This window comes from Cuculus canorus, chromosome 31 (genome assembly GCF_017976375.1).
Source record: "Cuculus canorus isolate bCucCan1 chromosome 31, bCucCan1.pri, whole genome shotgun sequence".
NCBI lineage: Eukaryota > Metazoa > Chordata > Aves > Cuculiformes > Cuculidae > Cuculus > Cuculus canorus.
In genome coordinates this window covers 1,511,257-1,524,236 of record NC_071431.1, presented here as the reverse complement: position 1 = coordinate 1,524,236, position 12,980 = coordinate 1,511,257, and the positions used below count along the sequence as shown (strand labels likewise).

Sequence of the window (12,980 nt, the reverse complement as noted above, 5' to 3'; positions counted from 1 at the left end):
TACACCTCCAGGGCCCTGATTTACCACCAGGCCTTGATTTACCCCATCGGGGCTCTGATTTACACCTCCAGGGCTTGATTTACCCCATCAGGGCCTGATTTACACCTCCAGGGCCCTGATTTACACCATCAGGGCCCTGATTTACACCTCCAGGGCTTGATTTACCCCATCAGGGCCGTGATTTACCACCAGGCCTTGATTTACCCCATCAGGGCCCTGATTTACCCCATCAAGACCCTGATTTACACCTCCAGGGCTTCATTTACCCCATCAGGGCCCTGATTTACCTCCAGGCCTTGATTTACCCCATCAGGGCCCTGATTTACACCTCCAGAGCTTGATTTACCCCATCAAGACCCTGATTTACACCTCCAGAGCTTGATTTACCCCATCAAGACCCTGATTTACACCTCCAGGGCTTGATTTACCCCATTAGGGCCCTGATTTACCCCATCAGGGCCCTGATTTACACCTCCAGGCCTTGTCTTACCCCATCAGGGCCCTGATTTACACCTCCAGAGATTGATTTACCCCATCAGGGCCCTGATTTACACCTCCAGGCCTTGATTTACCCCATCAGGGCCCTGATTTACCCCATCAAGACCCTGATTTACACCTCCAGGGCCCTGATTTGCCCCATCAAGACCCTGATTTACACCTCCAGGCCTTGATTTACACCTCCAGGGCTTGATTTACCCCATCAGGGCCCTGATTTACACCTCCAGGGCCCTGATTTACACCTCCAGGGCTTGATTTACACCATCAGGACCCTGATTTACACCTACAGGGCCTTAATTTACCCCATCAAGATGCTGATTTACACCTCGAGGGCCCTGATTTACCCCCTCAGGATCCTGATTTACACCTCCAGGGCTTGATTTACCCCATCAGGGCCCTGATTTACCCCATCAAGACCCTGATTTACACCTCCAGGACCCTGATTTACCCCATCAGGGCCCTGATTTACACCTCCAGGCCTTGATTTACCCCATCAGGTCCCTGATTTACACCTCCGGGGCTTGATTTACCCCATCAGGGCCCTAAGTTACCCCATCAGGACCCTGATTTACCCCATCAAGACCCTGATTTACACCTCCAGGACCCTGATTTACACCCTCAGGGCGCAGATTTACACCTTGAGGGCCCTCATTTACACCTCCAAGGCACTGATTTACACCCTTATGCTCCCATTTGCACCTCCATGACACTGATTTACACCCTCATGACACTGATTTACACCCCTAGTACCCCGGTTTACACCTCCAAGGTCCCAATTTACACCTCCGGAGCACTGATTTACACCTCCAGAACCCTGATTTGCCCCTCCAGGGCCCCAATTTACACCTCGAGGACCCTGATTTACATCTCTTCAGGCCTCTGAGGCACTAATTTACACCCTTATGGTTTCATTTGCACCTCCAGGACCCTGATTTACACCTCCAGAACCCTGATTTACACCTCCAGGGCACTCATTTACACCTCCACTGCCCCGTTTTACACCTCTGGCCCTGATTTGCACCCCCAGAACCCTGATTTACACCTCCAGGGCCCTCATTTACACCTCCAGGGCCCTGATTTACACCCTCAGCGCCCTGATTTACACCTCCAGAACCCTGATTTACACCTCCAGGGCCCTCATTTACACCTCCAGGGCCCTGATTTACACCCTCAGCGCCCTGATTTACACCTCCAGAACCCTGATTTACACCTCCAGGGCACTCATTTACATCTCCAGGGTACTGATTTACACCCTCAGCGCCCTGATTTACACCTCCAGGACCCTGATTTACACCTCCAGAACCCTGATTTACACCTCTAGGGCTCTCATTTACACCCCCAGGGTCCTCATTTACACCCTCAGGGCCCTGATTTGCACCTCCAGAGCCCTGATTTACACCTCCAGGGCCCTGATTTACACCTCCAGAACCCTGATTTACACCTCTAGGGCTCTCATTTACACCCCCAGGGTCCTCATTTACACCCTCAGGGCCCTGATTTGCACCTCCAGGACTCTGATTTACACCTCCACTGCCCCGTTTTACACCTCTGGCCCTGATTTGCACCTCCAGAGCCCTGATTTACACCTCCAGGGCCCTCATTTACACCTCCAGGGCCCTGATTTACACCCTCAGGGCCCTGATTTACACCTCCAGGACTCTGATTTACACCTCCACTGCCCCGTTTTACACCTCTGGCCCTGATTTGCACCTCCAAAGCCCCGATTTACACCTCCAGGATCCTGATTTACACCTTTCAGAGCCCTGATTTGCCCCTCCCGGGCTCTGATTTACACCCTCATGGCCCCATTTGCCCCTCCGAGGTCGCCTTTCGGAGCTTTGGCTGCGCCGCCGCTCAGTGGCTGTTGGGGGGCGTGGCCTGAGCCCGGCTCTGCGCGCTGATTGGCTGTCACGGGGCGGTGGGCGTGGCCTGAGCCGGCTCTGCGCTCTGATTGGCTGCAGGGGTGCGCGGGAGGGGGTGAGCCCGGCTCTGCGCGCTGACTGTCAATCTGGGGGTGGTGGGCGTGGCCTTAGCCGGCTCTGCGCGATGATTGGCTGAATCGGGGCGGTGGGCGGGGACTGAGCCCAACTCTGAGCGCTGATTGGCTGCCGGGGGGCGGGGAAAGCGGCGGGCGGGACCCGGCGGGTGCCGCGCGGGTTTGGGGGGGACTGGTACGTACTGGGAGGGACTGGGAGCACTGGAGGGGTTCATAGGTGCTCGCTGGGAGCACTGGGGGTAACTGGGAGGGGTATTAGGTGGTTACTGGGAGAGTTACTGGGAGCACTGGGGACTAACTGGGAGGCACTGGGACGAACTGGGAAGGACTGGGAGCACTGGAGGAGTTCATAGGTGCTCGCTGGGAGCACTGGGGGTAACTGAGAGGGTTATTGGGTCGTTACTGGGAGCACTGGGACGGACTGGGAGCACTGGATGAGTTAATAGGTGCTCGCTGGGAGCACTGGGGGTAACTGGGAAGGTTATTAGGTGGTTACTGGGAGCACTGGGACGAACTGGGAGGGACTGGGAGCACTGGAGCAGTCATTGGGTGCTTGCTGGGAGCACTGGGTGGTAACTGGGAGGGTTACTGGGAGCACTAGGGGTGACTGGGAGGGTTACTGGGAGCACTGGGGGTAACTGGGAGAGTTATTAGGTGGTTACTGGGAGGGTTACTGGGAGCACTGGCGTTACTGGGAGGGACTGGGAGCACTGGAGGTAACTGGGAGAGCTGTTAGGTGGTTACTGGGAGCACTGGGAGGGTAACTGGGAGGTTGCTGCAAGCTGTGGGGTTGTGGGAATGGGGCAAACGGGGCCATACTGGGACTTACTGGGCCTTACTGGGAGCTCTGTCCCCCCCTTCCAGTTTGACGCCCATGGCGGAGCCGCCGGGTGAGGCCGCGCCCCCCCCCCCCCGGGTCCTAATGCCCACCCCTCCGCCCCCCCCTTGCCCGTCCCCCGGGTCCTAATGCCCTCCCCTCCGTCCCCGGGTCCTAATGCCCGCCCCCCTCCCCCCCCCCCCCCCACTGGTCCCCCCCGGGTCCTAATGCCCTCCGCCCCACTGGTCCCCCCCGGGTCCTAATGCCCTCCGCCCCACTGGTCCCCCCCCGGGTCCTAATGCCCTCCGCCCCACTGGTCCCCCCCGGGTCCTAATGCCTTCCGCCCCACTGGTCCCCCCCGGGTCCTAATGCCCTCCCCCCCCCGGGTCCCCCCCGGGTCCTAATGCCCTCCGCCCCACTGGTGCCCCCCGGGTCCTAATGCCCTCCGCCCCACTGGTCCCCCCCCGGGTCCTAATGCCCTCCGCCCCACTGGTCCCCCCCGGGTCCTAATGCCCTCCGCCCCACTGGTCCCCCCCGGGTCCTAATGCCCTCCGCCCCACTGGTCCCCCCCGGGTCCTAATGCCCTCCGCCCCACTGGTCCCCCCCGGGTCCTAATGCCCTCCGCCCCACTGGTCCCCCACGGGTCCTAATGCCCCCCGCTTCTCCTCCCCACCCCCGCCGGGTCCTAATGCCCCCCTTTCTCCTCCCCTCCCTCCCCCGGGTCCTAACGTCGTCCTCCCCGGGTCTTAATGCCCTCCCCTCCGGCTCCCCCCTGGGTCCTAATGCTCCCCCTGTATCCTAATGCCCCCCCCCCTCCCACCCCTCAGCGGGTCCTCCCCGGTGTCCTAATGCCCCCCCTCTCCCACCCCCCGGGGTCCTAATGCCCCCCCCTTCTCTCCTGTGCTCGGGTCCTAATGCCACCCCCCCAGATCCCCCCTGGGTCCTAATGCCACCCCCCTCACCCCCAACAGGGTCCTCCGGGGTCCTAATGCCCCCCTTCTGCCCCCCCCCAGGTCCATGGGGCCTCATTCCCCCCTCGCACTTCGTGCTGCGCCCCCCCAGCACCAGGTAAGGGCTCCCAGTAACCTCCCAGTGACCTCCCAGTAAGCCACCAGTTCTCCCAGTAGCCCCTTCCCAGTGCTCCCAGTTCCCTCCCTTTTCCCAGGACCCTGGAGGCGGAGCTTGAGGCTGAAAGGGGGCGGAGCCAAATGCTGAGGCTGGAGCTTGAAGCAGAAAGGGGGCGGAGCCTCATGCTGAGGGCGGAGCTTGAGGCCCTAAAGGGGCGGAGCCAATCCCTGGGGGCGGAGCCTGGGGCAGAGAAGCCCCTGGAGGAGGTGAGCGAGGGGGCTTTGTGTCCCCCCCCCCCCACATGTCCCCAAGGTGTCCCCAAGGTGTCCCCATGTCCCCACAGTGTCCCCCCCATGTCCCCAAGGTGTCCCCACGTCCCCAGATTGTCCCCAAAGGACGTCAGGGGTTGGGTTAAGGGGGGGCTTTTGGGCTTTTTGGGGGGCTCTGACCCCCCCCTTTTTACCCGCAGGACCCCCAGAGACGGCTCTTGGGGCGATGGCGGCGCCAAGTGTTTGCGCTCCTGGTGCAGCGCACGGCCTGGCGGGAGACGGAGCGGGCGCTGCGCGCAAAGGTGGGGGCGCGGATCCCATCCGGAGGGTCCTCAGCACCATTTGGGGGGTCCTCAGTCCTGTTTTGGGGTTCTGACCTCCATTTCTGGGCTCATGGGTCCCATCCGGATGGTCCTGAGCCCCATTTGGGGGTTCTGAGTCCCATCCAGATGGTCCTGAGCCCCATTTTGGGGGTCCTGAGTCCTGTTTTGGTGTTCTGATCTCCATTTCTGGACTCATGGGTCCCATCCAGAGGGTCCTGAGCCCCGTTTTGGGGGGTCCTGAGCCCTATTTGGGGGTCCCGGGTCCCATCTGGATGGTCCTGAGCCCCATTTGGGGGTTCTGAGTCCCATCCGGATGGTCCTGAGCCCCATTTAGGGGGTCCTGAGTCCTGTTTTGGGGTTCTGATCTCCATTTCTGGGCTCATGGGTCCCATGCGGATGGTCCCGAGCCCCATTTTGGGGTCCTGAGTCCTGTTTTGGGGGTCCTGAGTCCTGTTTTGGGGTTCTCATCTCCATTTCTGGGCTCATGGGTCCCGTCCGGATGGTGCTGAGCCCCATTTGGGGGGTCCTGAGCCCTCTTTGGGGGTCCCGGGTCCCATCCGGGTGGTCCTGAGCCCCATTTTGGGGGGTCCTGAGCCCCATTTGGGGGGTTCTGAGTCCCATCCGGATGGTCCTGAGCCCCATTTGGGGGTCCCGGGTCCCATCCGGATGGTCCTGAGCCCCATTTTGGGGGGGTCCTGAGCCCTATTTGGGGGTCCCGGGTCCCATCCGGATGGTCCTGAGCCCCATTTTTGGGGGGTCCTGAGCCCCATTTGGGGGTCCCGGGTCCCATCCGGATGGTGCTGAGCCCCATTTTTGGGGGTCCTGAGCCCTATTTGGGGGTCCCGGGTCCCATCCGGATGGTGCTGAGCCCCATTTTGGGGGGTCCTGAGCTCTATTTGGGGGTCCCGGGTCCCATCCGGATGGTCCTGAGCCCCATTTTTGGGGGTCCTGAGCCCTATTTGGGGTCCCGGGTCCCATCCGGATGGTGCTGAGCCCCATTTTTGGGGGTCCTGAGCCCTATTTGGGGGTCCCGGGTCCCATCCGGATGGTCCTGAGCCCCATTTTGGGGGGGTCCTGAGCCCTATTTGGGGGTCCCGGGTCCCATCCGGATGGTCCTGAGCCCCATTTTTGGGGGGTCCTGAGCCCTATTTGGGGGTCCCGGGTCCCATCCGGATGGTGCTGAGCCCCATTTTGGGGGTCCTGAGCCCTATTTGGGGGTCCCGGGTCCCATCCGGATGGTGCTGAGCCCCATTTTGGGGGTCCTGAGCCCTATTTGGGGGTCCCGGGTCCCATCCGGATGGTCCTGAGCCCCATTTTTGGGGGGTCCTGAGCCCTATTTGGGGGTCCCGGGTCCCATCCGGATGGTCCTGAGCCCCATTTTTGGGGGGTCCTGAGCCCTATTTGGGGGTCCCGGGTCCCATCCGGATGGTGCTGAGCCCCATTTTTGGGGGGTCCTGAGCCCTATTTGGGGGTCCCGGGTCCCATCCGGATGGTGCTGAGCCCCATTTTGGGGGGTCCTGAGCCCTATTTGGGGGTCCCGGGTCCCATCCGGATGGTGCTGAGCCTCATTTCTGGGGGTCCTGAGCCCCATTTGGGGTCCCGGGTCCCATCCGGATGGTGCTGAGCCCCATTTTTGGGGGGTCCTGAGCCCTATTTGGGGGTCCCGGGTCCCATCCGGATGGTGCTGAGCCCCATTTTTGGGGTCCTGAGCTCAGGTGACGGCTCTCGAGGCAGCGGTGGTGGCGGCGAAACAGCGGCAGAGGGAGGTGGGACTGGGGGGGAACTGGGAGGGACTGGGAGGGAACTGGGAGGGACTGGGAGGGGACTGGGGACACTGGGAGGGACACTGGGGGGACTGGGATGGAACTGGGGACACTGGGAGGGGACACAGGGGGAACTGGGAGGGACTGGGAGGGACTGGTATGGAACTGGGAGGGAAACTGGGGACACTGGGAGGGGACAATGGGGGAACTGGGAGGGAACTGGGAGGGACTGGGAGGGAACTGGGGACACTGGGAGGGAAACTGGGGGCACTGGGAGGGACTGGGATGGAACTGGGAGGGACTGGGATGGAACTGGGGACACTGGGAGGGAAACTGGGGACACTGGGGGGGACTGGGATGGGACTGGGGACACTGGGAGGGGACAAGGGGGGGACTGGGAGGGACTGGGAGGGGACACTGGGGGGACTGGGATGGAACTGGGATGGAATTGGGGACACTGGGAGGGGACACTGGGGGAAACTGGGGGGGACTGGGAGGGGACAATGGGGGGACTGGGATGGAACTGGGATGGAACTGGGGACACTGGGAGGGACTGGGATGGACTGGGGGCACTGGGGGAACTGGGAGGGACTGGGAGGGGACACTGGGGGGACTGGGGACACTGGGAGGGGACAAGGGGGTAACTGGGAGAGACTGGGATGGAACTGGGGACACTGGGAGGGACTGGGAGGGGACACTGGGGGAAACTGGGAGGGACTGGGAGGGACTGGGAGGGACTGGTATGGAACTGGGAGGGAAACTGGGGACACCGGGAGGGGACAATGGGGGAACTGGGAGGGAACTGGGAGGGACTGGGAGGGAACTGGGGACATTGGGAGGGAAGTGGGAGGGACTGGGAGGGAACTGGGGACACTGGGAGGGAAACTGGGGGCACTGGGAGGGACTGGGATGGAACTGGGGACACTGGGAGGGACTGGGAGGGGACAATGGGGGGACTGGGAGGGACTGGGAGGGAAACTGGGGACACTGGGAGGGACTGGGAGGGGACAATGGGGGGACTGGGAGGGACTGGGAGGGACTGGGAGGGAACTGGGGACATTGGGAGGGAAGTGGGAGGGACTGGGAGGGAAACTGGGGGCACTGGGAGGGAAACTGGGGGCACTGGGAGGGACTGGGATGGAACTGGGGACACTGGGAGGGACTGGGAGGGGACAATGGGGGGACTGGGAGGGACTGGGAGGGAAACTGGGGACACTGGGAGGGACTGGGAGGGGACAATGGGGGGACTGGGAGGGACTGGGATGGAACTGGGGACACTGGGGGAACTGGGAGGGACTGGGAGGGGACACTGGGGACACTGGGAGGGGACAAGGGGGTAACTGGGAGAGACTGGGATGGAACTGGGGGCACTGGGAGGGGACAAGGGGGGAACTGGGAGGGACTGGGAGGGGACACTGGGGGTGTGGGATGGAACTGGGGACACTGGGAGGGGACTGGGGGCACTGGGAGGGGACACTGGGGGGACTGGGAGGGACTGGGATGGAACTGGGAGGGACTGGGATGGAACTGGGGACACTGGGAGGGGACAAGGGGGGAACTGGGAGAGACTGGGATGGAACTGGGGACACTGGGGGTAACTGGGAGGGACTGGGATGGAACTGGGGACACTGGGAGGGGACAAGGGGGGAACTGGGAGGGGACAAGGGGGTAACTGGGAGAGACTGGGATGGAACTGGGGACACTGGGGGTAACTGGGAGGGACTGGGATGGAACTGGGGACACTGGGGATAACTGGGAGAGACTGGGAGGGACTGGGATGGAACTGGGGGGCACTGGGGGGAACTGGGAGGCACTGGGATGGAACTGGGGGACACTGGGGGGATACTGGGGAAACTGGGAGGGGACAAGGGGGGAACTGGGAGGGGTTGGGGACAAACTGGGGCTACTGGGAGGGGCTGGGAGGGGGTGGGGACAGTTGGTGTCCCCCACGCAGGAGGTGACACGGGCAGAGGCGGCACTGGGAGCACTGGGAGCACTGGGAGCACTGGGCAGGACAGCTGCCAGGTACTGGGAGGGACTGGGAGGGACTGGGAGGATACTGGGAGGGACTGGGAGGGACTGGGAGCCACTCAGAGGGACTGGGAGGATACTGGGAGGGACTGGGAGGATACTGGGAGTCACTCTGAGGGACTGGGAGGGACTGGGAGCCACTGGGAGGATACTGGGAGGCACTGGGAGGATACTGGGAGTCACTCTGAGGGACTGGGAGGATACTGGGAGGGACTGGGAGCCACTCGGAGGATACTGGGAGGGACTGGGAGGATACTGGGAGCCACTCGGAGGGACTGGGAGGATACTGGGAGCCACTGGGAGCCACTCTGAGGGACTGGGAGGATACTGGGAGCCACTCGGAGGATACTGGGAGGATACTGGGAGGGACTGGGAGGATACTGGGAGGACTGGGAGGGACTGGGAGGATACTGGGAGCCACTCTGAGGGACTGGGAGGATACTGGGAGGCACTGGGAGGATACTGGGAGCCACTCTGAGGGACTGGGAGGGACTGGGAGTCAATTGGAGGGACTGGGAGGATACTGGGAAGGACTGGGAGGATACTGGGAGCCACTGGGAGGGACTCGGAGGATACTGGGAGCCACTGGGAGCCACTTGGAGGAACTGGGGGGATACTGGGAGTCACTGGGAGGATACTGGGAGGGACTGGGAGCCACTGGGAGGATACTGGGAGCTACTGGGAGCCACTGGGAGGATACTGGGAGGAACTGGGAGGATACTGGGAGCCACTGGGAGGGACTGGGAGGATACTGGGAGTCACTTGGAGGGACTGGGAGGATACTGGGAGCTACTGGGAGGATACTGGGAGGTACTGGGAGGATACTGGGAGTGCCGCGGGGGACGGTGGCGCCTCTCGGTCGCGGCGGTGGCGGTTGGGGACGCGTTGGGGACAGCGCTGAGGGGACCTCAGAGCCACCACCGCCCCGAAGGGACCTCAAAGGCGCAGCGGTGGCCTCGGAGGGGACAACGGAAGAGGTGAGGGGGGACAGAGGGGGGGGACACAAAGGGGGGGGACACAAAGGGGGGGGACACAAAGGGGGGGGGACACAAAGGGGGGGACACGGGGGGGGGGAGGGGGACACAGGGGTGGCAGCTGTCCCCGTGTCACCTCCGTGTCACCTCCAGGTCCCCTCCAGTGGAGATGGGACGGGGACACCACCGGGGAGAGGTCGGTGTGTCCCCAATGTCACCCTCAGTGTCCCCAATGTCACCCCAGTGTCACCCCCTGTGCCTCAGTGTCCCCAATGTCACCCTCAGTGTCCCCAATGTCACCTCAGTGTCACCCCCTGTGCCTCAGTGTCCCCAATGTCACCCTCAGTGTCCCCAATGTCACCTCAGTGTCACCCCCTGTGCCTCAGTGTCCCCAATGTCACCCTCTGTGCCTCAGTATCCCCAATGTCACCCCCTGTCCCTCAGTGTCCCCAATGTCACCCCAGTGTCCCTCGATGTCCCCTCCTGTCCCCTCAGCCCCAGATCTTGGCCCAAATGTCCCCTCGTGTCCCCAAGTCCTCGTGGTGTCCCCTCCCTGTCCCCCAATGTCCCCTCAGTGTCCCAATGTCCCCAATGTCCCCCTCACTCATCCCATGTCCCCTCTCTGTCCCCCAATGTCCCCTCTCTGTCCCTCCTGGTCCCGCAGTGTCCCCTCGTGTCCCCTCCCAGTGTCCCCAATGTCCCCTCTATGTCCCTCCTGGTCCCCGAGTATCCCCTCCCTGTCCCCAATGTCCCCTCTCTGTCCCAATGTCCCCAATGTCCCCCTCACTCATCCCAATGTCCCCTCCCTGTCCCCCAATGTCCCCTCTGTGTCCCAATGTCCCCGATGTCCCCTCTAAGTCCCCTCTATGTCCCTCCCAGTCCGAGTGTCCCCAATGTCCCCTCTATGTCCCCATGTCCCCTCCCTGTCCCCAATGTCCCTCCCACTTCTCCAGTGTCCCCCAATGTCCCCAATGTCCCCTCATGTCCCCTCTGTGTCCCAATGTCCCCAATGTCCCTCCCTGTCCCCCAGTGTCCCCTCTGTGTCCCAATGTCCCCGATGTCCCCTCTAGGTCCCTCCCAGTCCCTCAGTGTCCCCCAATGTCCCCTCAGTGTCCCAATGTCCCCAATGTCCCCTCACTCATCCCATGTCCCCTCCCTGTCCCTCCCGGTCCCCGAGTGTCCCCTCATGTCCCCAATGTCCCCTCCCTGTCCCCATGTCCCTCCCACTCCTCCAGTGTCCCCCAATGTCCCCTCTCTGTCCCAATGTCCCCTCCACGTCCCCAATGTCCCCTCCCTGTCCCTCCCGGTCCCGCAGTGTCCCCTCATGTCCCCTCCCTGTCCCCAATGTCCCTCCCTCTCCTCCAGTGTCCCCCAATGTCCCCTCTCTGTCCCAATGTCCCCTCTATGTCCCCATGTCCCCTCCCTGTCCCCCAGTGTCCCAATGTCCCCGATGTCCCCTCTATGTCCCCAATGTCCCCTCCCTGTCCCCAATGTCCCTCCCACTCCTCCAGTGTCCCCCAATGTCCCCTCCCTGTCCCCAATGTCCCTCCCTCTCCTCCAGTGTCCCCCAATGTCCCCCAATGTCCCCTCTCTGTCCCAATGTCCCCAATGTCCCCTCTATGTCCCCATGTCCCCTCCCTGTCCCCCAGTGTCCCAATGTCCCCGATGTCCCCTCTATGTCCCTCCCAGTCCCTGAGTGTCCCCTCCATGTCCCCAATGTCCCCTCCCTGTCCCCAATGTCCCTCCCTCTCCTCCAGTGTCCCAATGTCCCCAATGTCCCCTCTGTGTCCCAATGTCCCCTCCCTGTCCCTCCTGGTCCCCGAGTGTCCCCTCATGTCCCCAATGTCCCCTCCCTGTCCCCATGTCCCTCCCTCTCCTCCAGTGTCCCCTCAGTGTCCCAATGTCCCCTCCCTGTCCCCCACGTCCCTCCCACTCCTCCAGTGTCCCCCAATGTCCCCTCTCTGTCCCAATGTCCCCTCCCTGTCCCTCCCGGTCCCCGAGTGTCCCCTCGTGTCCCCAATGTCCCCTCCCTGTCCCCAATGTCCCTCCCTCTCCTCCAGTGTCCCCCAATGTCCCCTCTCTGTCCCAATGTCCCCAATGTCCCCTCTATGTCCCCATGTCCCCTCCCTGTCCCCAATGTCCCCTCTCTGTCCCAATGTCCCCTCTCTGTCCCCATGTCCCCTTCGTGTCCCCAATGTCCCCTCGCTGTCCCCTGTGTCCCCGCAGCGGCGTTGGCCTCTCTGGTGACGCAGCTTCGAGCTCTCGGCGCCGCCATCCTCGAGGACACCGACGGGGACATCGGGGACCCCCCCTGAGGCCCCAGGTGACACCATAACCCCCTCCCAAAACCAGTGACGAGGGGACACGGGGGGACATTGGGGACATTGGGGACACGGGGGGGACGTTGGGGACATTGGGGACATTGGGGACACGGGGGGGACGTTGGGGACATTGGGGACACGGGGGGACATTGGGGACATTGGGGGGACGTTGGGGACATTGGGGACACGGGGGGACATTGGGGACATTGGGGACACGGGGGGGACGTTGGGGACATTGGGGACATGGGGGGACGTTGGGGACAGGGGGGGAACGTTTGGCCCCTTTGTTCCGTCCCCCAATGAGCTGAGAGGGATCGTTGGAGGGGACGGAAATGGTGACACCGTTTCCTTCCTTCCTTCCCTTTTCCTTCCTTCCTTCCTTCCTTCCTTCCTCCCTTCCTCCCTCCCTTCCTTCCTTCCTTCCTCCCTTCCTCCCTTCCTCCCTTCCTTCCTTCCTTCCTTCCTTCCTTCCTTCCTTCCTTCCTTCCTTCCTCCCTTTTCCTTCCTTCCTTCCTTCCTTCCTTCCTTCCTTCCTTCCTCCCTTCCTTCCTCCCTTTTCCTTCCTTCCTTCCTTCCTTCCTTCCTTCCTTCCTTCCTTCCTTCCTTCCTTCCTTCCTTCCTTCCTTCCTTCCTTCCTTCCTTCCTTCCTTCCTCCCTTTTCCTTCCTTCCTTCCTTCCTTCCTTCCTTCCTTCCTTCCTTCCTTCCTTCCTTCCTTCCTTCCTTCCTTCCTTCCTTCCTCCCTCCCTTCCTCTATCCCTTCCTCCCTTCCTTCCTCCCTTTTCCTTCCTTCCTTCCTTCCTTCCTTCCTTCCTTCCTTCCTTCCTTCCTTCCTTCCTTCCTTCCTTCCTTCCTTCCTTCCTTCCTCCCTTTTCCTTCCTTCCTTCCTTCCTTCCTTCCTTCCTTCCTTCCTTCCTTCCTT

General features: G+C 62.2%; 1 protein-coding gene across 2 annotated transcripts; it reads left to right on the top strand.

Annotated features, from left to right (window-relative positions):
* Positions 1-2,832: 2,832 nt before the first annotated feature.
* LOC128849604 (uncharacterized) lies at positions 2,833-12,063 on the top strand. 2 transcript variants are annotated; one of them, XM_054051991.1, is made up of 9 exons: positions 2,833-2,847; positions 3,359-3,384; positions 4,325-4,379; positions 4,450-4,645; positions 4,849-4,950; positions 6,687-6,737; positions 8,689-8,759; positions 9,697-9,742; positions 11,966-12,063. In XM_054051991.1, the coding sequence occupies exons 2-9, from the start codon at positions 3,369-3,371 to the stop codon at positions 11,984-11,986; spliced, it is 558 nt and encodes a 185-aa protein (XP_053907966.1). In that variant the 5' UTR covers positions 2,833-2,847; positions 3,359-3,368; the 3' UTR covers positions 11,987-12,063. The 2 variants fall into 2 exon arrangements, with proteins under 2 accessions (XP_053907966.1, XP_053907965.1); XM_054051990.1 differs by having other exon boundaries at positions 9,678-9,742.
* The last annotated feature ends 917 nt before the right edge of the window (positions 12,064-12,980 follow it).

Coding starts and splice junctions, on each gene's coding strand:
- LOC128849604 (XM_054051990.1), top strand. Junction 4,380..4,449: donor CTGCGCCCCCCCAGCACCAG/GTAAGGGCTCCC, acceptor GCCCCTTCCCAG/TGCTCCCAGTTCCCTCCCTT. Junction 9,743..11,965: donor CGGAGGGGACAACGGAAGAG/GTGAGGGGGGAC, acceptor GTGTCCCCGCAG/CGGCGTTGGCCTCTCTGGTG.